At 42.3% G+C, this 26,156-nt stretch overlaps 1 protein-coding gene across 1 annotated transcript; it reads right to left on the bottom strand.

Moving 5' to 3' along the window:
* Window positions 1-908: 908 nt before the first annotated feature.
* On the bottom strand, window positions 909-18,890 carry LOC311052006 (uncharacterized protein). Its single transcript, XM_084066756.1, has 15 exons — window positions 18,718-18,890; window positions 14,931-15,278; window positions 13,523-13,870; window positions 12,940-13,041; window positions 10,433-10,828; window positions 9,957-10,025; window positions 8,965-9,357; window positions 7,341-7,569; window positions 6,443-6,606; window positions 5,435-5,524; window positions 4,476-4,678; window positions 4,265-4,366; window positions 3,805-3,925; window positions 3,011-3,322; window positions 909-1,922 (listed from the first exon to the last, which is right to left on the bottom strand). Exons 1-15 carry the CDS (start codon window positions 18,746-18,748, stop codon window positions 1,099-1,101), a joined length of 3,732 nt encoding a protein of 1,243 aa, XP_083922882.1. The 5' UTR covers window positions 18,749-18,890; the 3' UTR covers window positions 909-1,098.
* Window positions 18,891-26,156: the final 7,266 nt, after the last annotated feature.

Below are 26,156 nucleotides of genomic sequence, written 5' to 3'. Positions count from 1 at the left end.
AGTATATGCAATGTGGCCCTCTGGAGTGAGTGTGGAAATATAGTGGCCCTCTCCATCATCAATGTTGCATCACCCCTGATTTAGAATCTCAGATCCTGACCTCAAGTACTGACCTCACATTGGCGTCCAAACATGATCGTCCCAGAGCTCCTTAGAGCCCTGCAGTCAATATTAGTCACATGCTCTCGTTAATACTTTTCATTGGTTCAATATTTATAAAACCCAGCAACCTTTTTGGGGAAATAGTGAACACAACGCGTTGTGAACTTGTGGATTGGCTATCTCCGCTACTTTAGTGCAACACTGTTATAGGATGAAGAAGGGTATTCATTTATGAAAGAAACAAATGATTGTAACACAGATGATATATTGCCACGTTTGTGTTGGTGTTTTCAGCTACCTCCAGCGGCCGGGGTTGTGGAGTGTGGGTACGATGGCGTCTCTTTTGTTTACGTAAATCATTGAAACACTTTGTACATCGGGGTTTGTAGGGGTTTTCTCCAGTGTGAAGATGCTGGTGGTGTGTGTCTGTTCAGGTTTCCTAACTCGTTGGAACTTTTGTCACACTGTTTACGGTAAAGGTTTTTCCTCCCATGTGCAGTGGTGGAAAACAGTACTCAATTATTTTACTTGAGTAAAAGTATCAATACTGCAATGTAGAAACACTCTGTTAAAAGTAAAAGTCCGGAAATCTAAATTTACTTTAGTTAAAGTACAAAAGTATTGACCACAAGACCACTTTGGTAGAGGTTTGGGTTGTGTTAATACCTTGCCATGATGTAACTCCAAAGATGAACAAGAAATCTAAAGATTTTTTTTAATACGTTTTTAATAAATTTCGAACATTTATTCAACAGAATTTCAAAAATATCAAAGGAATTCCATAAATGAAAAAGAAAGTAGGAAGGAGTAAAAAATAGCAGATCTACAAGCTCACAACGCATCGCACTGTGACACTCGTAGATCGGCTATTTTCACTAGTTTTGGTCCCATGCAGGTCTCAAGCTAAAACGTTTGGGCACCACTGGTCTAGCGCATCGTAAAGACTTCGTTGCTTGGCTGGTACCGATAATAAGCCACTCTGACCGTACCAACTTATTATCTCCCCATCTCCTTTATACATTTGCGAGTGTGCAATTTACATTGGTACGATTGCACGAACCCCTTGCCGCATTTAAAACACGCAAAAGGTTTTTTGTCTGAGTGAATATGCATGTGTCTTTTGCGTGCACCAAAGGTGGGGAAGGCTTTGGAGCAGTGGGTGCAACTGTACGGTTTTTCCCCAGTGTGAGTTCTCAAGTGAACAGTAAGTTGGCATTTGGCACAGAACCCCTTCCCACACAGCTTGCACGTGTACGGCCTTTCTCCAGTGTGGGTTCTCGTGTGCAGCCTCAGCTCTCCGGACGATAAAAATGTCTTGCCGCACTCCGTGCACAAGTACTTCTTTTCGCCCTTGTGCATGAGCATGTGTCTCGCCAGGTGCTGGATCGACGTCTTCCCACAGATGTGGCACGCGTAGCGCCGCTCGTCCGTGTGCGTACGCACGTGCATCTGCAGCGAGTTCGAGCAGCGGAACCCACGGCCGCAGTGCGTGCACGTGAAGGGCCGCTCGCCCGTGTGCACGCGCTGGTGCTTGGTCAGCTGGTGTTTGTTCGGGTAGCGCTTGTGGCACTGGTCACAGTGGAAGGGCATCGTGTGGATCGCCATGTGGCTGCTCAGACGTGTACGTGTGGTGAACTCGGCGCCACAGTAGCTGCACCTGTGGAGGAGATCGTCGTGTCTGTGTGGCGAGTCGGCTTCAGGGCTGGCCTCTCTGGTGGTGTGCTCCTGTCTGATGTGTTGCAGAAGACCGTCTTCTTGGCTGTGAGTGAACGGACACAGGGAGCATGTGTGCAGCCTCGGTGCTGTGAGGTGACCTACGCCTGAAAGACATGATTTGAAGAAAATAAATAAGGTAAAAAGGACTCCAATTATGACGTGCTGTAGGAATAAAGTAATAGAGCTCCTCTTTAAGTCTTAAAGAGGAATTTTCCTTTTTTTACCTGGTCTCCTGGATTATTTATTGAAATTAGTCCATGGGTTCACTTCCGGGCGTTTCACTTTCTGGAGGGGCAATTCCGGGTCATTTTATTTTTTGCGTTTTCCAATTTTTTTCTCCATTCGAATCAAATGTTCTATGGTCATGATTCATCACATAGCGGGTTGGCTTGTTTCAAGACTTAAAAATCTTACTATAAGGATTTTCTGAAACAACTATGGAGTAAATTACTGGGAAATTCTCTCTCTCTCACACGCACACGCGCACACGCACACACACACACACACACACACACACACACACACACACACACACACACACACACACTTGAACAAATACAACCAAATGTGACTGATATTTTTCACATGTTGCCTGATTAATTGTATTTGTGCAGAGTGTTTTTTTTTTTGCGTGCAGGTCATTCTTGTAAGAGATCTCCCACTCCCCGCAAATTAGAATGATCCTTTACCGCACCTTGTGGCCAAAAGGGGGAACAACCAAATCAAATAATGACACCGTTTCTATAGCTGGTGATTCCCTGCTGCTTTCACATGCCCTCCATGTCTCCTAAATCTCAACAGTTTTCTGAAAAACATGTGTTTCTATATCAGTGGTTCTCAATATTTTTCATGTCAAGGACCCCCAAAATTATATGTATTTGGCCGCGGACCCCCATCAAAATATCTTGTTCCAGGGACCCCCAGAAGCAAAGATTTGAGTTAAAAATGTTCGCTTTTAAAAATATATATATTCAAAGATTTGCACATATTTTCGCGATTTTTCAAAAATAGCAGATCTACAAGCTCATAGCGCGGCACTCGGTGCCGCGCTATGAGCTTGTATATCTGCTATTTTTGAATAGCCCAAAGAGTAAAATAATGCTTTTTAGCTCAAATCTAAAAATGACACAGTTCCAGGTCTTAATGGGTTAATTCAGAGGTTCACTGTATGGACAATGGTGAAGTACCCTACCTGAACGCCTCACAGAACAAGAAGCGTTGGGTCGCCCTTTCTTCAAATCTGTGGTTTCATTTCTTTTCCTTTTGTTTTTACTGTAGTCCTCCGGAACCCATTCTTCATCAGTTTGCGTCCCCTCAGCACCCTCCTCTTCCTCGATGCTGTGATCGGACTGTCCGTCTTCGTCCTCCTCAGTCCTGTGTGGTGATGGTGACGACTTCCTCTCAGACCTCCTGCATCTCTTTCTGTTGGAGCAGTTCTGCTGCGGTTTGGTTTGAGGAGATGATGGTGTGGATGGTATGGTACCCTGACTCTGAACCCAGGAACCTGAGGATGTCAAATACATGAGTTCTTCATAAATAAATAAACACTTCCTCCTGTGTGTACTGTCAAAGTAATTTGGAAAATAAGTAAACATTTGTAAACAACTGCTAGTTATTGCAATAATGTCTGGGTCAAATACACTCCTAGAGACAAATTTGCATTTGTTTGTTTGAAGGTCTTTGAGTTCAGACTGCTGGTAGTTCCATACATTTCTTGTTTGAAACTCCTTTTTGATATCAGAAATATATCACCGATTCCTCTAAAACCGTGACTTTGTCTGTGCCTCATTTTGTCTCTCTTGTTTGACTGAGTTCCCATTCAGATCCTGCTTTAACAGTACAGAAAAATTCACTAGCCCATATATTTGCACATACAAGGAATTTTGAATACAGTTTTGAATTGAATTCACCTCACGGCTCAACTAATAAAAAACAAACAAAATGTTGCATCATGCATTATAGACACAGTATGATATTACAACACACATTCTTTGGCAAGTCCCTGCTGTGTGTGGTGATGTAACAGTGTCTTAAGTTGGGCTGGTTCAAACTCCAGTTGTCCACATTCTTCCAGAAGAGAGGGGACGGCGCTGAGCAGCTCTGCTGTCTGAAATGGACAAGGGGAACCCGTTTTTATTTACATATAAAAGGTCATAATACATAAGAAATGTGTTCTACATACTAGCTCTCAACTCTGTGTCCCATAGACCATATTCACACGGCGGCCATATTGGAATTTAACATTGAAAGTGCCGCCCGGGGTGGCTACTTTCATTGACTTCATAGAAACATGGCCGCCGTGTGAATATGGTCTATAACAGCTGCCGTTTCTATTCCCAAAGTGTCCCTGAACGAGACACTAGTGACCGCTTGTAATTCAACCTGAACCATATAAAGTCAGCTAAATAACTAAGTCAAGTCTACAGTATATTGTTCAATATGGTACCTGTTTGATGTCTGGTAAAGGCAGCAGTTTATCCAATCTGGAGATGAATTCCCACACCAGTGTTTGTAAGTCTGCTTCGTAACAATGACCACTGGCTGCTGGCTAATGACGTAAAGGGCAAACAGGCCACAGTGTGAGTATATATGGTCAATAGGAACATGAAGCATGAAACCATCTACTAAATCACTTTTTAAACAAATGTCCATCTCACCGTCGCTCTCAGTCGAAGGAGAAGGTCGACCTTCTCCCTGTGACTCAGCAGGTCTGGAACCACCTCTGTCACCAACTCCACCAGCTCCTCCACCTTCCCATAATGCGTCACGTTACAACGCTGAACCACCTGCCAGGCAAACGCCGACATCATACGCAAGGTTGGAACCATGAGAGACAAGGTGGAGCAGGTCAGCTGGCCTCCTGCAAGTGGGATTGAAGGACAGGTCAGGGGAATAACTTTAAGGTTAGTGATGTATACAGTTAATAAACCAGAGGGAGCTCCACACTTTGTACCTAGCAGATTCAAAATAGGTACTGTATGGGTACAGGGCATATCTGTGGAAGATTATGCACCTGGGTTTACAGATGTTTTTTTTTACCACCAGGCACCAGAGAACGATGACAGAGACGCTGTTTGTCCTGTATGTTCCCGTTTGGAACAGTAAAATATGCAAACTATGATTGGAGTTGTGGACAATGCATTCTTTAGCCTGCGTACGACAAGTCTCCAAGGTGCATCAGTGTTTTTTGTTGACTTTTGAAGAAGTTTGAACCGAGCCAACGAAAAGCCAGTACAGACGTAGTGTGTATTAATGATGTGTGAAGCACCTCATTTCACTGACGTGTACACAATGTTTTTTGTAAATGTTTACTCGAATAGTCTAAAACACTCAGAAAATAGCCCAAACTGAGCACATTGCGATCTATAAGGCTGTATATAAAAGCCATTTAAAATGCTTATAATACTTAAATAAGTTAGGAATCTTAAATGGGGCGTGGGGAAGTAGCTCAAATCAATTATGCATGGCTGCGTGTAGCTAGTGTTTTGTGTGAGTGCGTGCATTCATGCATGTGAAAGCATGAAAAAACACACTACAGGAAATCATGGAGGAGCAACCGACATCACTGAGATGAATTTCATGACAGGAAATCATCACAACATAACAGCCTACATACCAGCGTACTCTGCTATGAGGGAGGGCGTGTCTTGCAGTGTGGGTTCACCAGAGGGACCCACATCCGAGAACACACCAGATTGAGACGGCTCTGCACAAGGACAGAAAACAACGGTAGTCTGTTAGTGGCACAGAGAGATAAGTAGGCTACCAGTTCACTAATCAGAAATGTGTGATTTTTTGGGTTTATTACCTCCAACGCTGCATAAAGCGCACATTGTGGATATATAAATATATAACTATACCATTGTCATCCTTAATTACTTGAATTTCCCTCCTTTACAGGAAGAGCTGTGCTGGGTGGGGCTGAGAGGTGACACACCACAAACTCCCTCTTCAGATGACATTATTAGTTCCTGCTGATGGCTGAAGAAGAACATTTGCTGCACTGTTGGTTCGACACCCCTGAAATGCTTGCTCAGGGGCACACGGAGTTGATCGGCGTGTCTCTCCCTTTTCTGATAATCTCTCAGTCTCTCAATCTCTCTCTCTCTGTCTGTCTGTCTTTCGGTGAAGTGGTGAACTTGCAGACTTTTCCTACTAACATTCAAATTATATTCTGTCATCATTTCAACCACTTAAACCCTATGTACGTCAGATGAATACGGTCCCCCAGGGGTCTATACTTTTCCTATCCTTTCTTCCCTCTACCTTTAAGACCTGAGGCGATTCTTAAAAAATATCTAAATCCTTTTATTTTTTTCAAGATTTTTCAAATATAGCAGATCTACAAGCTCATAGCGCGGCACTCGGTGCCGCGCTATGAGCTTGTATATCTGCTATTTTTGAATAGCCAAAGAAATCTAAAGTAACACAGATGCGTTCCAGGTCTTAATGGGTTAAATCTCTTTGTCGAAAATAGCAGATTTACATAAGGTGTCGTGTTTTGGACACTTTGTGGGCTTTTATTTATGCCAAATGTTTGCCAGTTTCTGCCTATTAGGTATGCTGGGGTCCATGTGGTTAAGGACCTTTGAAATGATCCAAATCTTATTCTGTCACTGCTCACCGCGATCCTCCTCAAGTTCCTCAGGGGTCAAAGGTGGAGCCGGCTCAACCGTCGAGCAGCTTTTGAAACCCATCTTTGGCTCCTCCCTCTCACTGCCCTCCTTCTCTCGTGCGACAGAGCCGAGCACGGCGTCCATGATGGGGAACCACTTGAGATTGGGGTGCCTGCAGTGGTGGAAAGTAACGAAGTACATTTACTCAAGTACTGTACTTAAGTACAACTTTGAGGTATTTTTTACTTTACTGGAGTATTTCAAATTTTCAGACTCCACTACATCTCAGAGGCAAATATTGTACTTTTACTCCACTACAATCTTTTGAAAACTTTAGTTCTAGTTACTTTGAAGGTATAAATTATTATATTCTAAGACATACATTAACTCATTGAGTGCCCAAATTATTATGATCTATTTCTGGCCATTACAATTTTTTTTATTTTTATTTTTTAAGTAAAAAAAAAGTGCTTAGGAAGCGAGATACATCCTTTTTAAGTTATAAGTTAAACAAGGAGTGGATGGAGCTGCAAATCTTCAGATGATGATATCTTGGGTTAAAAAAAAACATGTGAAACAAAAACACGTGAAACACGTTAATGGCACTCAATGAGTTAACTCGTTTAGCCCTTAATTATACACAGGCTATTTGAAAATAGCAGATCTACAAGCTCACAACGCGTCGCGATGCGACACGTTGTGAGCTTGTAGATTTGCCATTTTCAAACAGTTTAGTACTTTTACTTTTGGTACTTTAAGTATATTTTGATGCCAATACTTTTGTACTTTTACTCAAGTAACATTTTGAACACGGGCCTTTTACTTGTAACGGAGTATTTTTATATTGTGGTATTGCTACTTTTACTGAAGTAAAATATCTGAGTACTTCTTCCACCACTGGCGTACCTGAGAGGCACCTGGGAGGTTTTGATTTTCCAGTAGGTCTGCTTCAGTTTCTTCAGTTTGTCCTTGCACTGCTTAGGAGTCTTGTGGAAGCCGGCGGAGGCGAGCCGTTTGCAGAGGTGTCTGAACACCGGCTGATTCCGCAACGTGGCGTTTAGCTGCTCCTGGATGCTCGGCTCTCCCCAGGAGGTTAGAAACAGCTGGGTCTCATCTGGTAACCACGAGGTTGTGTCTGTGAACAGCATCAAAAAGATGTTTTAGACAGCGGCGTGCACAGACATTTTGAGGGGCAGGTGCTCAAGTAAATTATACTTTTTTTTGTTTACTTGGTCTGCTCTTTTTCCCCTCTACACCTATACCTCTTTGCCCAAAATGTTTTGGCTAAAGTTCTCCTCAGAAAAGGGATGCTAGGTTTCGTGTGGTTATGGTAAAAAGGAAAATCATATCACATAAAGATTTGGCGGACACCCTGTAGTAACTCTGAGGACCCCCTAGGAGTCCCGGACCCCCTGTTGAAGACCCCTGCTGTAAACTGAAAAAAGCTTTTTTCCCCTTTTTTTCAAAAGGGCACTTCTGTTCAAGAGGGCAAAGGGCAGGTGCTCTAGCACCACCTAGAGTCTATCTGTGCACGTCCCTGGTTTTAGAAGCCATTTCACCGTTTTGTTTGTTTGTTTGATTATTATTTGGTATGTTACTACTATATTATATATTATATATATTACTACTAATTGACAAAAGCTCCGAAAGTTCGTGCGGGATGTACGCAAGCACAGGATTCACTCCATTTGCCCCGAAACTTGCCACAGACTGTTGATCAATCAGAGCTATGGCTATGTTTTAGGCATCTTACCCCACCTCCATCTGTGATCAGACTCTCGGCTTGATTGATTTCTCTGATTTGCCCATCAGACCCTCAGCCTGATCTGGCAGGTTGCCATAGCAACCAGATACAGGAAGTTTGACCTCTTTATCACAAGTACGGCAAACTCAAAGAGTGGCGGTGTACTAGCAGACATACCTGACCCACTGAAGGAGCCACTCTGCGTCACTCTGCGTCAATCCATGCTACATGGACCCCTGTGGGACAGCCAACATTAACAGCCTGTGCATGGTCAATAACAGCTTCCCTAAAGACTTCTGTGACAACACTCGACTGCCTCATGATGGCCATGGTTACCCACAGTACAGGCGGCCTAATGACCGAGGTAGGGAGGTTGGGAGGTTGGGACTAGGGGTTAGGGCCACGATTTAACATCATTCCGTTCCCGTCGACTCCATGTTTGTAGTTTTTTTTTCTTTCGCCTGTATCTCTGTTATTTTTTTTTTTGGTCCATTTTTCCGAGGAGACGCGTGTTTCCAACGGCCTGTAGCGAAGGGGACACTAGCTCCGGATGCAATGTTTTGCGCTTCCGGAGCAATAGTCAGAGACTCCTGCTCCGGAAACACACAGTGAATCGATCGATAAATATGGATCTAAACTTTTATGACAACTTTAAAACTACCAAAAACACGAAAATCGCTCAAAAATCGCTTGGCACTGGGTGAGTACTACATTATGAAAACACTCTGTCAGTCAAAGAGTTAAGGACCTTTGAAATGATCCAAATCTTATTCTGTCACTGCTCACCCCGATCCTCCTCAAGTTCCTCAGGGGTCAAAGGTGGAGCCGGCTCAGCCGTCGAGCAGCTTTTGAAGCACGTCTTTGGCTCCTCCCTCTCACTGCCCTCGTTCTCTCGTGCGACAGAGCCGAGCACGGCGTCCATGATGGGGAACCACTTGAGATTGGGGTGCCTGAGAGGCACCTGGGAGGTTTTGATTTTCCAGTAGGTCATTTTCAGTGTCTTCAGTTTTCCCTTGCACTGCTTAGGAGTCTTGTGGAAGCCGGCGGAGGCGAGCCGTTTGCAGAGGCGTCTGAACACCGGCTGATTCCGCAACGTGCCGTTCAGCTGCTCCTGGACGCTCGGCTCGCCCCAGGAGGTCAGAAACAGCTGGATCTCATCTGGTAACCACGAGGTTGTGTCTGTGAACAACAGCATCAAAAGATGTTTTAGAAGCCATTTCACGGGTTTTGTTTGTTCGTTTGATTATTATTTGGTATTAGTAATAATAGTTTTGGTCATTGGTTTATTAGTTTATTATTTGTGGGCACCAGGGGCACTTCATGACTGTCTGACATCATAGATGGACGCCAAGACAGGAAATCATCACTACTGAAGTCCTGACGTCACTCGTTCATCCCCTGGGTTGCGGAAGTAATTTCTCTATGGAGAATAACATTGGGTCATCTATATCGTCTCATATAAGAATTGTGGTCCAAAAATAAACAAACTGTCTCGGCGATATTCTCAGGGAGGTGTCGCTGTATCGTTTATGATAGTCAGTCACTTGATACAGTCTATTTCTGGCGAAAATGTAACTAATTTGGCCGCAGTAACATTAGCGTTTTCTCACCGTCAGTTGATGCTTCATATCCCTGAGTCAAACCGCCGGGGTCACTTGTTTATTTGACGCGATATTAAACAAGTCTATGGGACTTCTGAATGGGGGAAATAAACCACAACCCAGGTAGGATGAGTAAATTACGTCAGACTTCGGTGCTCTATATAACAGCAAACATACCGTAGGAGGGCGTGTCTTGCAGTGTGGGTTCACTAGAGAGACCCGAGAACACAACAGACTGAGACGGCTCTGCACAAGGACAGAAAACAACAGTCTGTTAGTGGCACAGAGAGATAAGTAGGCTACCAGTTTACTAATCGGAAATGTGTGATTTATTTTGTTTATTACCTCCACCACTGCATAAAACGCATATTGTGGATATTCTCGTCTTTATACACAAAAGAAATCACCTGGAAAAGTGGCTATGGCCGTTTTTAGCCCAAGGAGTGGTTTTGGTGCAAAACAAAAGCTTGCAATGGATTCAAAATCATAAACAAACCGTAGTTTGACCCCTCACATGCTACTTAAAAGCTGAATTAAATGTTGTATTATTTTCCCGCATAAGGTTAAGGGTACCCCAAGTTTCAAGGAATTTATTCCAAGATTTGATTAATATCCCCTAACTAGCAAGGGCCCTACGCAAGTACTTATTGCACCTGGATCGTCCACTCTCTCAAGGAAGCCATCTTGTGTCGACCGGTCCAACTTCTCAGTGAAGCCATCTTGTGACGTCCCAGGGCAATCCAAATCCACCTCCTCTTGCTGTTGTCCCAGCACAGCATCCACGAGACCAAACCATAACCGTGTACTTCCTCTGAGTTTGGAGCCCGCGGTCGCCTTCTTCCTCCTGTAATCACACTTCAGCTTCTTCACCTTACCTTGGCACTGTCTGGGGGTTTTGTGGAACCCCAGGGCGGCCAGTTTGCCGCTGAGCAGGGAGTAAACAGGTGCCGTTTTCCAATTGGTGTTGAGCTGCTCCTGAATGCTACCGTTACCCCACAGGTCAAGGAGGGCACGGGTCTCCTCTTCCGTCCACGATAACCGATGTGCATCTGGGTAGATGAAGAATCTATTAGTTATGAAGCCAAGTGTCCCTAGTACAGGGGTCTTCAACGTTTTCAGGCCAAGGACCCCCTAGCTGAGAGAGAGACGAAGCAGGGACCCCCTCTATATTGTATAAAATTGTGTTTCAGATTCAACTTTTTTTGTTTACTAGGTCTGCTCTTTTTTCCCCTCTACTCCTATACCTCTTTGCCAAAAATAGCCGATCTACAAGCTCACAACGCCTCGCAGCGAGAGGTGTTGTGAGCTTGTAGATCTGCTATTTTTGGCTAAAATTCTCCTCAGAAAAGGGATGCTATAGGATTCAAGTGGTTAAGGTAAAAAAAAATCATATCACACAAAGATTTGGCAGACCCCCTGTAGTAACACTGAGGACCCCCTAGGGGTCCCGGACCCCCTGTTGAAGACCCCTGCCCTAGTAAGTAAATTGACTGAAAGTAACAGACCTATTTACCTGCTGTAGATGAAAAAAAGTTATTATACATGCTGTACATGCAGTGGTTACCCACTGACCCTCAACTTGAATACAGTTGAAAGAATGTACTTTCTGACACGTGGTGAGATCGCACATAAAAGGCTCAGGAATGTCCCGTTGTATCAATGACTGAGTAAACAATAATCTACATGCAATGCTATTAGCAGCAAGAGCTGGCAGCCTTTTGGGACCGGAGTACATCCCATAGCCTGGAGGACCGGTACGTGACAACAGACCCCGTGGCCACGCATTGGCTACTGGGATGGCCGTCCGACTCAGACATAACCATAAACAAACCCGATACACCCATATATAGGCAGGACCACGGCCAATTATGTCCATATATGGGCATATATGGATATACAGTTGCGCAGAACCACCGATCCAACCAATATTCCCATATATGGGCATGGCAATATAGAGGGTATGGTCATACACTAATGCATTGGTTCTCAAAGTGGGGTCCGGGCACCCCCAGGGGTACTTGAAGGGGTTCCAGGGGGTCCCCAGCTAAATGATGGACAGGAACCAAATGCACCCTTATGGGTCTGTAACTCTGAGAGTGTACAAATGGAACCAAATGGACCCTTATGGGTCTGTAACTCTGAGAGTGTACAAATGGAACCAAATGGACCCGTTAAATTTGTACACTCTCAGAGTTAAATTAACATTGATTGCACAATATAAATTGGGGTCCCAGCGGTATAAATGCCATTAAATGGGGGTCCGTAGCCTAATGCATGCCAAACTGGGGGTCCTTGAAATCAAAATGGTTGAGAATCACTGCTAGAGAGCCGTAAAAACCTTCTCTTATTGGGGTCCCTGGCTTATCTTTTCAAATGTGTCAATTAAGTGTCAATTTGGGGGTCCTTGACATAAAAAAGTTTGAGAACCACTGCACTAATGACATCAGGGTTCTCCATATATAGGCACAATGGGTACACCGACATAGCCCTCGACACTATGACTCAGACATATTGGTCGGATCGGCGGTGCGACGTAGGTGTGAGGGCTGCCTAGTGGGCCGAACCTCTAGTCTAGTAGGTGAAAAGGCTCAAATACAAAGAAAACTCATAACACATCACATGTCAATGCACTGTGAGCTTGTAGGTATATAGAACAGGGGTGTTCAACGTTTTCAGGCCAAGGACCCCCTAGCTGAGAGAGAGATGATGCAGGTACCCCCTCTATGTATAAAATTGTGTTGTAGATTCATCTTTTTTTTAAACTTGGTCTGCTCTTTTATCCCTCTACACCAAACCTCTTTGCCAAAAATAGCAGATCTACAAGCTCACAGCGCCTCGCAGCGCGAGGCGTTGTGAGCTTGTAGATCTGATATTTTTGGCTAAAGTTCTCCTCAGAAAAGGGATGCTAGGGTTCAAGTGGTTAATGTAAAAAATATCATATCACACAAAGATTTGGCGGACCCCCTGTAGTAACTCTGAGGACCCCCTAGGGGTCCCGGACCCCCTGTTGAAGACCTCTGATGTAGAGTATATATAAGTATGAAATAGGGCTCGAGTGGTTAACTGAGGATAACTAGGTCATTTCCTAGGGCGGTGATTACAAACAGGATGTTCACAATGGTAGGAATTGTTGATTAGAGAACAAAAGTGACTTTAATACCTGATTTGTCTGTATCTGACTGTAGACAGGAAGGGCTGGGAGGCTGGGCTGATTCCACAGGCTTGGACCCGGCATCTGTCTCCACATAAACATCTACACTGGCTACACGAGACGAGAAAGAATATTAAGTATGTACCTGTATATATCAAATATAGAGAGATCAATATACAGACAGAGATATTATCCATAACGCCCAGCCTTAACTATCAGTAACATAAATACTGTAAAGCATTTATTAAAACCGGATAGCTATAGTTTTTTGTTTACTTGGTCTGCTCTTTTTTCCCTCTACACACCAAACACCTCTTTGCCAAAAATAGCAGATCTACAAGCTCACAACGCCTCGCGCTGCGAGGCGTTGTGAGCTTGTAGATCTGCTATTTTTGGCTATATTCTCCTCAGAAAAGGGATGCTAGTGTTCAAGTGGTTAAGGTAAAAAAAAGAAAATCATATCACACAAAGATTTGGCAGACCCCCTGTAGTAACTCTGAGGACCCCCTAGGGGTCCCCGACCCCCTGTTGAAGACCCCTGCTGTAAACCATGCTACATTACCCCTCGGTTACTTTCCACTAATCCACTTACCAGCAGCATCATTGATGGAAGACTCCCCTGGCTGGTACTTCAGCACGTCGTCCATAAGGGAAAACCATATTCCTCCATTATGCTGACTGATGCCTCTGCTGTAATTATGTTCCTTAATCTTTTTATACACTAACTTGAGTTTCTGTATTTTAATCCTGCACCTGGCTGGGTCTCTGTGGTACCCAAGAGATGCTAGTTTGGTGCTGATTCCAATAAAGACCTTCTGGTTCTTCTTCCTCGAGTTGAGAAGTTGCTCTTGGACACTCTTGATTGCCCAGAGAGTCACCAGAGCCTGGATCTCATCTGGAGACCAGGCGAGGCCTGATGGGACTTCATGGGCCATGGGAACTATGAGAGAGACAGATTACGCAAAAGCGGTTATGAACGGGTGACAGTTTTACTGTGCAAGTATACAACTATAAAATGTAACACCATCTCTAATGTTGCCTGAAACTGGAATTATTTATCACATTCTCCAAACGTTACTGTGAATTGGTAAGGACCAAAATCAATCAAATTTAAATACATTATATTATGATCCCAATACCATATTGTCTGATATCGATTAGTCTCTCTCGAGCCAGACTACATATCGACTACGTTTAAGCAACTTTGGGTACTTAGAAAAGCGCAATATAAATCTGAGCTATTATTATAAGAATTATAATTATTATTATTATATCGATAGAAGAATTTGGTAAAAAATATATTGAGTATGTATGTACCTGTATCAGATAGATCAATAGACAGACAGACAGACAGAGATATTGTCCATAATGCCCAGCCCTAATTATCAGTAACATAAATACTGTAAACCATAAATGGGCAACTAGCGGCCCGGGGGCCACATGCGGCCCCCACCATCACTTAATGCGGCCCGCAGGTTAATATCAGAATACTGACATATTATTTATTTCAGCTGTTATGATTCCAAACATGCACATATAATCTGCTTTCATTACTTCAGTCTGTATTAGTAGCTTAATATTAGCTTATATTACAATTCTATTGTCTTTTTTTATGTCCAATGTATTTGTATTTAAGTTCATAAAGTTAACATAAGTATAACTAAATGCATTTGAAATTAAATAAAAATGATACTTTTCAGGATTCCAATAAAAAAATAGCAGGGAAAAAAAAAATCAGGATTCCAATTCAAAAATAGCATAAATAGCAGATCTACAAGCTCAAAAAACACGTTTTGAGCTTGTAGATCGGCTATTTTTGCTACTTTTGTGTGACACAGAATGGCAAAGTACGGCATTCATTTACGAAAAAAAAGTTTAAATAGGGATGTGAGTTTTTTTGACCGACAGTATATGCAATGTGGCCCTCTGGAGTGAGTGTGGAAATATAGTGGCCCTCTACATCATCAAAGTTACTCCTCTGATTCCACTAATCCACTTACCAGCAGCATCGTTGACGGAAGACTCCCCTGGCTGGTACTTCAGCACGTCGTCCATAAGGGCAAACCACACTCCTCCATTATGCTCACTGATGCCTCTACTGTAATTATGTTCCTTAATCTTTTTATACTCTGTCTTAAGTTGGTATATTTTTTTCCTGCACCCGATTGGGTATCTGTGGTACCCAAGAGATGCTAGTTTGGTGCTGATTCCAACAAAGACCTTCTTGTTCCTCGGGTTGAGAAGTTGCTCTTGGACACTCTGGTGACTCCAGAGAGTCACCAGAGCCTGGATCTCATCCGGAGACCAGAGGAGGACTACTGGGCCTTCATCATGGGCCATGGGAACATCTATGAGAGAGAGACAGATTACGCAAAAGCAGTTATGAACTGGTGGCAGTTTTACTGTGCAAGTATACAACTATAAAATGTAACACCATCTCTAATGTTGCCTGACACGTGCCCACACCCGCTTTCACAGAGAGGGCGGTCTTAAACACATTGGGTGCCAAGGACGTAGATCTACGACGTCATTTCAAATCCAACCGTTGACCGCCATTGACGTAGATCTACGTCACTACGTCACAAACATAGCATCTAAGAGTTGCTTACGGCTAAACACTTATGCCATAAAGCAGTGGTTCACAAATTTGTCATGTCTTTTTCATGTCAAGGACCCCCAAATTGATATATATTTGTCCACGGACCCCCATCTGAAAATATTTTGAGCCAGGGACCCCCAGAAGAGAGGATTTCTGTTGCAAATGCAAAATGTTCAAAATAATTTCAAGATTTTTCAAAAAGGTTCAAAAATAGCAGATCTGCAAGCTTGCGCTGTGAGCTTGTAGATCTGTTATTTTTGAATAGCCAACTTATAAATGGATAAAGTGGTTAACTACTTTTGCCGGGGACCCCCAGGAACCACCCCAAGGACCCCTGGGGGTCCCCGGACCCCACTTTGAGAACCAATGCCATAAACGTATGGTAAGTGATATTTTTGGGGTTAAAACAAAAAGCTTTTTGTTAAAACGTTAAAGCACTATATTCTGATAGTAATCATTGCTATAGAGTGTTTGTTACTTTGTTCAGTAACAGATGTCTCCATGTCTCTACAGTTCTTTAATAAACAGAAAATACATGTTCAGGTAGGTGACAAAACCTCAGCGAATCAGGAGGGAGTACCCATTTATCAGCTTCATTTTTTATAGTGTTCCAGTTCCAATATTGTATCTGTTGTATTATATATTTCTTTATGTCATCATTTCCATCATTTCACTTGTTTAATCTATATCCTGTTTGAGTTCTCTATCCTGATTAGATAAAACTGGTGTCCTGATTGAAACCTGAACCTGAAAATGCCATTTCTGTTTAATAAAGAGCTGGAGGGACATGGAGACTCCTGTTACTGAACAAGCACTCTAAAGCAGAGGTTTTCAACCAGTGGTCCTTGAGGGGGTTCCAGGGGGTCCCCAGCCAAATGAATAGTTAGCAACCAAATTGACCCTTATGTGTCTGTAACTCTGAGAGTGTACAAATGGAACCAAATGGACGCTAACGGGTCCATTTGGTTCCATTTGTACACTCTCAGAGTTAAATGAACACTGATGATGGTGATACAGTGTAGGGGACCCCCAAGACATCTAAATGGTTGAGTCCCTGGCATATCTTTTCAAATGGGGGTCCCTGGGCTAATATGTGTCAATTTGGGGGTCCTTGATGCGAAAAAGGTTGAAAACCACTGCTCTAAAGCAATGAGTACTATCAGAATTAAGAGCTAATTAACCCTTATTTTAACAAAGAAATATCACTTACCCTACCTTTAAAAGTTATCCAAAATCCCAGACAATATTTAGTTCTCGTGTCACGTCACGATATCAATATTATCCCAGCCTCCTATAGTCTGCCTCCCTCCAACCATGCACCATCATTAGCTGTAGTATAGACTCCGGGCAAAAGGCGTGGCCAAGCTTAGGCTGAAGTAGTTACGGTGGCCATATTAAGGGAGCTCCATAACAACAGCTAGTATCAACAACATTGACAGTTACCCACGAGTCACGACGTGTCCTGAACTACAGCGAATTTATTGGTAAAGGACAGAAGATGGACCTGGCAATGCGTGACAGAGAGTTACCATACAGAGAGAAGCTGAATGCAGACGCAAAGGCACGCTACCCGCGATCAGTGTTGCCATATTTTGCGAGAGAAATAAGCAACCAGGTCTATGAAAACAAGCCCAAAAGAAGTGGCTTAGATACATCGACTACTTGAAAATAGCCGATCTACAAGCTCACGTGAGCTTGTACATAGGTTATTAAAAAAAACTCTTGCAATAAAATAAAGAACATTTGGAATATTTTTTAAAACATTCTAACAACACAAATGCTCCCTGGCACAAAACATTTTCATGAAAAGATTTGAGAACCACTGGTTTAATTTTTTTTGTTTTAAAAAAAAAGCCTAAATAAGCAAGCACCTAAATAAGCCTAAATAAGCAAGTACACTTTATAAATAAGCCATACAAAACTACTAATTTTACAAGCAACTTCACATAAAAAGAAGCCCAAAGTCGCTTATAATAAGCCGACACGGCAACGCTGATGCTGATCCTAACCTCGCCTCCAACAGATGTTTATATGTTTGATTGTGTGCTGTCATGCTCGTTTGAGCTTATATGTGTTTGGGAATGTTGTTGAAGGTTATGTTATTTCGTCAGCTGACACCCAAGCCATACTACATTTATTTGATATCTCCGACGTCTGAACACTTGCTGACAGACAGACAGCTGTTTACTCAGCCACCGTGACCGTGAGCCACCCACGTTAGACCCACGTTAGACTACGTTTCTCAGACTGGACACATAGAGAAACACAATTTAGCTGTTAGCTCAATCTCATTGTATGTAAGATACCCATTTGTATTTAAGATACCCATGCCAAGCCGTTTCTTTGATATCTCCGACATCTGATCTCCAACAGCTTTTCCTCCAGGTTGGAAATGTGTGCAATTTAACTTTTTTAATTTAACGTCTGAAACCTTGGCATTGCATCCGATAATGCAGCACTGTCGTACCATTGCTAAATTAGAGCAACAGACAAGTTAGAGATAGATAATAATGTACACCGTCTACTTGCTGGACAACAAACACAGGACTACAGACTACACTACACTACTCTACACTTGTGGCAGCTGTCAATCTACTCCCTCAAGATGGCGGCGGAAGTGGCACGATTTAAGGGCGTGGCGACCATGTTACGTCGCTATGCCCGGAGTCTATACAACCCTCGTAGACGTATTCATGATTCTGACGTTTTCAATCTACGACAGTGGTTTTCAACCAGTGGTCCGGGGACCACCAGTGGTCCTTGAGAGAGTACCAGGGGGTCCCCAGCAAAATTAGTTCATAGCATCACAATCATTTTTAACCACTTAGCTTAGGCTATTCAAAAATAGCAGATATACAAGCTCAAAGCGCGGCACTAGATCTGCTATTTTTGAAAAACCTTGAAAAACGGTGCATATCTTTGATCATTTATATTTTTTAAAGCGAAAATTAACTGATGTCTTTGCTTCTGGGGGGTCCCTGGCACGAAACATTTTCAAATGGGGGTCCGCGGCCAAATGTATATCAATTTAGGGGTCCTTGGCATGAAAAAGGTTGAAAACCACTGATCTACGAGAATCTATCTCGTAGATTGAAAACGTCAGAATCATAAATACGTCTACGAGGGTTGTACAGTACTACAGCTACACCATCATATCACTGTTGATATATTTAGATGCAGATTCTTACCAGCAGAACTATTAGACCCGTCTTCATCCATTACTCCTCTTTCAAATGACACTTTTTAAACTTATATTTACAGTAGAACCTGCTGGTGGAAATAAGCACAGCTGGTTAATAGCCAGTCTGCTAGTTTGTGTCTTTAACAAAAAAGACGATATTTAGTTTGTCACGTGGAGTTATGCAGCCTAGAACTCAAACATTAGTTTGTTTACAACTCTGAACGTTTCCCCAAGAGCGACTATGTGCAATGCAATGAAGTTCCGGGGTCATCAATGACAGATTCACAGATTGACTGTGAAGGTGCTGCCACCTGCTGGTGGCTCCTTTTCATTACACAGACTCAAGCGTGGGGGAGATTTCGAATGATTGATTGAAAATACTTTATTAACAGTTTGCAAATAGTACAGTGGTACGAATCGATTATACATTGGTGCTAAAAGGATAACACAAAAGGCTTATTTCCATTGTGGTCCTGTGCAGATCCAATTAAATTCATCTGGGTCTTTATTGTATTGAGCATTGAGCATTATGTGAAATACCAGTGGTGGAAAGTAACTAAGTGAATTTACTTAAGTACTGTACTTAAGTAAAATTTTGAGGTATTTGTACTTTACTTGAGTATTTCCAATTTCCAATACTTTTACTTCTGCTCCACTACATCTCAGATACAAATATTGTACTTTTTTTAATTATTTGAAAACTTTAGTTACTAGTTACTTTTCAGATATACATTTTTATATTATAAAACATACATTAACCACTTTAGCCTTTTTTTATATCTAAGCTATTTGAAAATAGCCGATCTACAAGCTCACAACGCGTTGCATCGCGACGCGTTGTGAGCTTGTATGTCTGCTATTTTTAAATATTTTAGTACTTTTACTTTAGGTACTTTAAGTACATTTTGATGCCAATACTTTTGTACTTTTACTCAAGTAAATTTTGAATTCCGGACTTTTACTTGTAACGGAGCACTTCTACATTGCAGTATTCAGTATTGTACTTTTACTTAAGTAAAGCAATTGAGTACTTTTTCCACCACTGAAAACTAATCATCATCAAACATGAATAGAAAAGAAAAGAAAAGTAAGGCAGACTGCCACGTGCAGTGCCAGGTTTGGATGTGCTTGCAGTTTTTGGAGCCTGATCACCCTACGTCCTACAAATGGGCCTTGAGCTTGTTTGGAGGTCCTAGCAGGGGAGTGGAGCTACTATCACCGATGAGCGCCAGGGAGAAGGTCCTCTGACACCGAGCGCGGAGCTTCGGGAGTGGACACACATGGAGCGGAGAGGGAGGAAGGGGACACCCGCCTAACCAGCCAGATCAGCCGAATCAACCCAGACAGATGCCGCCACAGATCACCCTCACATCCGAGAGTAATCATTGACCCTCCAGGTATATATGCCTTTCAATGTTCCCATCCCTATCATTCATGGTTTTATTGTCCAGTTCAAAATGTATACATTGAGTAGCTATATTCATGCTTGCATTGCATTGGGCATCTCACATACAAAGTTAAATGTAGTTCTATATCCTAATAGTTTTTCTTTTGAACAGTAACTTGGTTTAACAGCATTTTTTCCCATAATGCATTGTTGACATGTAAATTGGTCTCTTTTGATTGGTTTCCACCAGATGGCCAGCCTACCCCCACCCCTCCTCCAAACACACGCACGCACACACGCACACACACACACACACACACACACACACACACACACACACACACACACACACACACACACACACACACACACACACACACACACAAACACACACACAAACACACACTCACTAGGGGGCGAAAACATGATGAGTGTGGAGAGAGCGGCATGGAAGATTTCTCATTTAATATATATATGATTTGATCTGAAATATATGAATCTCTGCTTACTTTTTTGTGTTTGTTTGTTTCCTTCTTTTTATTGAAGTCAATTATTTTCACTGGTATTGTGATATTCTTATGTCAAAATATGAATTACATGACTAATGTTTCTGTTATACCGTTCTTTATTTTATTTTTCTCTTGGTGGTGCTGTGTTTATTAACCATGAAATAGTGGACTGTAACTTATGTTAATTATCAATAAGGCAATCTCAATCAACAAACAAGTAAGGCAGACTGCCACGTGCAGTGCCATATCTAGATGTGCTTGACCTCCCTATGTACTGCAAATGAGCCTTGAAATTGATTGGAGCTCCTATTAGGGGAGCGGAGCTACTATCAACGCTGAGTGCCAGGGCGGACGTCCACTGCCTGGTCACTACTACAGTGGACACTGGGACTCATGGAGCGAAGAAGGGGGCACCCGCCTACCCATCAGATCAGCCTAATCAACCCTGCCAGATGCCTCCACAGATAGACCTCACATCTACTAGGTAAAGCCGATTCTTCAGCTATTTGTTCCTCTCAAATGTTCCAACCCTATCATTCACGGTTTTATTGTCCGTTTCAAAGTGTATACATTGAGTAGCTAATATTCCTGCATTGTATTGACCATCTCACATACAAAGTTAAATGTATAGTTCTACATCCTAATCGTTTTTCTTTTGAACAGTAAAATAGTTTAACAGCAGTTTGTCCCATAATGCATTGTTGAAATGTAAATTGGTCTTTTTTGATTGGTTCTGTTGCGTGTGGCCATGACATCATCCTTAATCAATCACTAACCCCCACTGTCTCTCCTCTCACTCAGGCTGGAAATACTCAAGTAAAGTGCAAATAAATCAAAACTTTACTTAAGTACAGTACTTAAGTAAATGTACTTTCCAGTTACTTTCCAGGTAACTGGATTGAGCATTGAGCATTATGTGAAATACTTAAAACTAATCATCATCAAACAAAATAGAAAAGAAAAGAAAAGTAAGGCAGACTGCCACGTGCAGTGCCAGGTTTGGATGTGCTTGCAGTTTTTGGAGCCTGATCACCCTACGTCCTACAAATGGGCCTTGAGCTTGTTTGGAGGTCCTAGCAGGGGAGTGGAGCTACTATCACCGATGAGCGCCAGGGAGAAGGTCCTCTGACACCGAGCGCGGAGCTTCGGGAGTGGACACACATGGAGCGGAGAGGGAGGAAGGGGACACCCGCCTAACCAGCCAGATCAGCCGAATCAACCCAGACAGATGCCGCCGCAGATCACCCTCACATCCGAATGAATCATTGATCCTCCAGGTATATATTCCTTTCAATGTTCCCATCCCTATCATTCACGGTTTTATTGTCCAGTTCAAAATGTATACATTGAGTAGCTATATTCATGCATTGCATTGTCCATCTCACATACAAAGTTAAGTGTAGTTCTATATCCTAATCGTTTTTCTTTTGAACAGTAACTTGGTTTAACAGCAGTTTTTCCCATAATGCATTGTTGACATGTAAATTGGTCTCTTTTGATTGGTTCCCACCAGATGGCCAGCCTACCCCCACCCCTCCTCCAAACACACGCACGCACTTACGCACTTACGCACGCACACGCGCGCGCACACGCGCACTAGGGGGCGAAAACATGATGAGTGTGGAGACATAGCTGCATGGAAGATTTTCATTTAATATATATGATTTGATCTGAAATATATGAATCTCTGCTTACTTTTATGTGTTTGTTTGTTTGTTCGTTTCCTTCTTTTTATTGAAGTCAATTATTTTCACTGGTATTGTGATATTCTTATGTCAAAATATGAATTGAATGACTAATGTTTCTGTTACATCTTTCTGTTTCTTTTGTTTTTCTCTTGGTGGTTCGGTGTTTATTATTATTATTTTTATTATTATTATTAATAAACAGGTTGGGTTGTCGTGATATTCTTATGTCAAATTGCATGACTAATGTTTCTGTTACACCGTTCTTTATTTTATTTTTCTCTTGGTGGTGTGGTGTTTATTAACCATGAAATAGTGGACTGTAACTTATGTTAATTATCAATAAGGCAATCTCAATCAACAAACAAGATAAAAGCAAGGCAGACTGCCACGTGCAGTGCCATATCTAGATGTGCTTGACCTCCCTATGTACTGCAAATGACCCTTGAAATTGATTGGAGCTCCTAATAGGGGAACTGAGCTACTATCACCGCTGAGCGCCAGGGCCCTGGGACTCAAGGAGCGGAGAATGGGGCACCCGCCTACCCGTCAGATCAGCCGAATCAACCCTGCCAGATGCCTCCACAGAGAGACCTCACTTCTACTAGGTAAAGACGGGTCTTCAGCTATATGTGCCTCTCAAATGTTCCAACCCTATCATTCACGGTTTTATTGTCCATTTCAAAGTGTATACATTGAGTAGCTATATTCCTGCATTGTATTGACCATCTCACATACAAAGTTAAATGTATAGTTCTACATCCTAATCGTTTTTCTTTTAAACAGTAAAATAGTTTAACAGCAGTTTGTCCCATAATGCGTTGTTGAAATGTAAATTGGTCTTTTTTGATTGGTTCTGTTGCGTGTGGCCATGACATCATCCTTAATCAATCACTAACCCCCACTGTCTATCCTCTCACTCAGGCTGGAAATACTCAAGTAAAGTGCAAATAACTCAAAACTGTACTTAAGTACAGTACTTAAGTAAATGTACTTAGTTACTTTCCAGGTAACTGGATTGAGCATTGAGCATTATGTGAAATACTTAAAACTAATCATCATCAAACAAAATAGAAAAGAAAAGAAAATGAAGGCAGACTGCCACGTGCAGTGCCAGGTTTGGATGTGCTTGCAGTTTTTGGAGCCTGATCACCCTACGTCCTACAAATGGGCCTTGAGCTTGTTTGGAGGTCCTAGCAGGGGAGTGGAGCTACTATCACCGATGAGCGCCAGGGAGAAGGTCCTCTGACACCGAGCGCGGAGCTTCGGGAGTGGACACACATGGAGCGGAGAGGGAGGAAGGGGACACCCGCCTAACCAGCCAGATCAGCCGAATCAACCCAGACAGATGCCGCCGCAGATCACCCTCACATCCGAATGAATCATTGATCCTCCAGGTATATATGCCTTTCAATGTTCCCATCCCTATCATTCACGGTTTTATTGTCCAGTTCAAAATGTATACATTGAGTCTATATTCATGCATTGTATTGACCATCTCACATACAAAGTTAAATGTAGTTCTATATCCTAATCGTTTTTCTTTTGAACAGTAACTTGGTTTAACAGCAGTTTTTCCCATAATGCATTGTTGACATGTAAATTGGTCTCTTTTGATTGGTTCCCACCAGATGGCCAGCCTACCCCCACCCCTCCTCCAAACACACACACGCACGCACACGCACACACACACACACACACACACACACACACACACACACACACACGCACTAGGGGGCGAAAACATGATGAGTGTGGAGACATAGCTGCATGGAAGATTTTCATTTAATATATATGATTTGATCTGAAATATATGAATCTCTGCTTACTTTTATGTGTTTGTTTGTTTCCTTCTTTTTATTGAAGTCAATTACTTTCACTGGTATTGTGATATTCTTATGTCAAAATATGAATTGTATGACTAATGTTTCTGTTATACCGTTCTTTATTTTATTTTTCTCTTGGTGGTGCTGTGTTTATTAACCATGAAATAGTGGACTGTAACTTATGTTAATTATCAATAAGGCAATCAATCTCAATCAACATGAAAGTAAGGCAGACTGCCACGTGCAGTGCCATATCTAGATGTGCTTGACCTCCCTATGTACTGCAAATGAGCCTTGAAATTGATTGGAGCTCCTATTAGGGGAGCGGAGCTACTATCAACGCTGAGTGCCAGGGGGAACTTCCACTGCGCGTGGTTAGTTACAGTGGACACTGGGACTCATGGAGCGAAGAAGGGGGTACCCGCCTACCCGTCAGATCAGCCTAATCAACCCTGCCAGATGCCTCCACAGATAGACCTCACATCTACTAGGTAATGCCGATTCTTCAGCTATATGTGCCTCTCAATTTTTCCAACCCTATCATTCACGGTTTTATTGTCTATTTCAAAGTGTATACATTGAGTAGCTAATATTCCTGCATTGTATTGACCATCTCACATACAAAGTTAAATGTATAGTTCTACATCCTAATCGTTTTTCTTTTAAACAGTAAAATAGTTTAACAGCAGTTTGTCCCATAATGCATTGTTGAAATGTAAATTGGTCTTTTTTGATTGGTTCTGTTGCGTGTGGCCATGACATCATCCTTAATCAATCACTAACCCCCACTGTCTCTCCTCTCACTCAGGCTGGAAATACTCAAGTAAAGTGCAAATAAATCAAAACTGTACTTAAGTACAGTACTTAAGTAAATGTACTTTCCAGTTACTTTCCAGGTAACTGGATTGAGCATTGAGCATTATGTGAAATACTTAAAACTAATCATCATCAAACAAAATAGAAAAGAAAAGAAAAGTAAGGCAGACTGCCACGTGCAGTGCCAGGTTTGGATGTGCTTGCAGTTTTTAGAGCCTGATCACCCTACGTCCTACAAATGGGCCTTGAGCTTGTTTGGAGGTCCTAGCAGGGGAGTGGAGCTACTATCACCGATGAGCGCCAGGGAGAAGGTCCTCTGACACCGAGCGCGGAGCTTCGGGAGTGGACACACATGGAGCGGAGAGGGAGGAAGGGGACACCCGCCTAACCAGCCAGATCAGCCGAATCAACCCAGACAGATGCCGCCGCAGATCACCCTCACATCCAAAAGCAGTTATTGATCCTCCAGGTATATATGCCTTTCAATGTTCCCATCCCTATCATTCACGGTTTTATTGTCCAGTTCAAAATGTATACATTGAGTAGCTATATTCATGCATTGTATTGCATTGTCCATCTCACATACAAAGTTAAATGTAGTTCTATATCCTAATCGTTTTTCTTTTGAACAGTAACTTGGTTTAACAGCAGTTTTTCCCATAATGCATTGTTGACTTGTAAATTGGTCTCTTTTGATTGGTTCCCACCAGATGGCCAGCCTACCCCCACCCCTCCTCCACACGCACGCACGCACGCACGCACGCACGCACACACACACACACGCACTAGGGGGCGAAAACATGATGAGTGTGGAGACATAGCTGCATGGAAGATTTTCATTTAATATATATGATTTGATCTGAAATATATGAATCTCTGCTTACTTTTATGTGTTTGTTTGTTTGTTCGTTTCCTTCTTTTTATTTAAGTCAATTATTTTCACTGGTATTGTGATATTCTTATGTCAAAATATGAATTGCATGACTAATGTTTCTGTTACATCTTTCTGTTTCTTTTGTTTTTCTCTTGGTGGTTCGGTGTTTATTATTATTATTTTTATTATTATTATTAATAAACAGGTTGGGATGTCGTGATATTCTTATGTCAAATTGCATGACTAATGTTTCTGTTACACCGTTCTTTATTTTATTTTTCTCTTGGTGGTGTGGTGTTTATTAACCATGAAATAGTGGACTGTAACTTATGTTAATTATCAATAAGGC

This window comes from Gymnoscopelus microlampas (genome assembly GCF_963454915.1).
Source record: "Gymnoscopelus microlampas genome assembly, chromosome: 9".
Taxonomy (NCBI): Eukaryota; Metazoa; Chordata; class Actinopteri; order Myctophiformes; family Myctophidae; genus Gymnoscopelus; species Gymnoscopelus microlampas.
The sequence above is the reverse complement of the archived record's forward strand: the minus strand, read 5'-3'. Positions and strand labels throughout refer to the sequence as shown.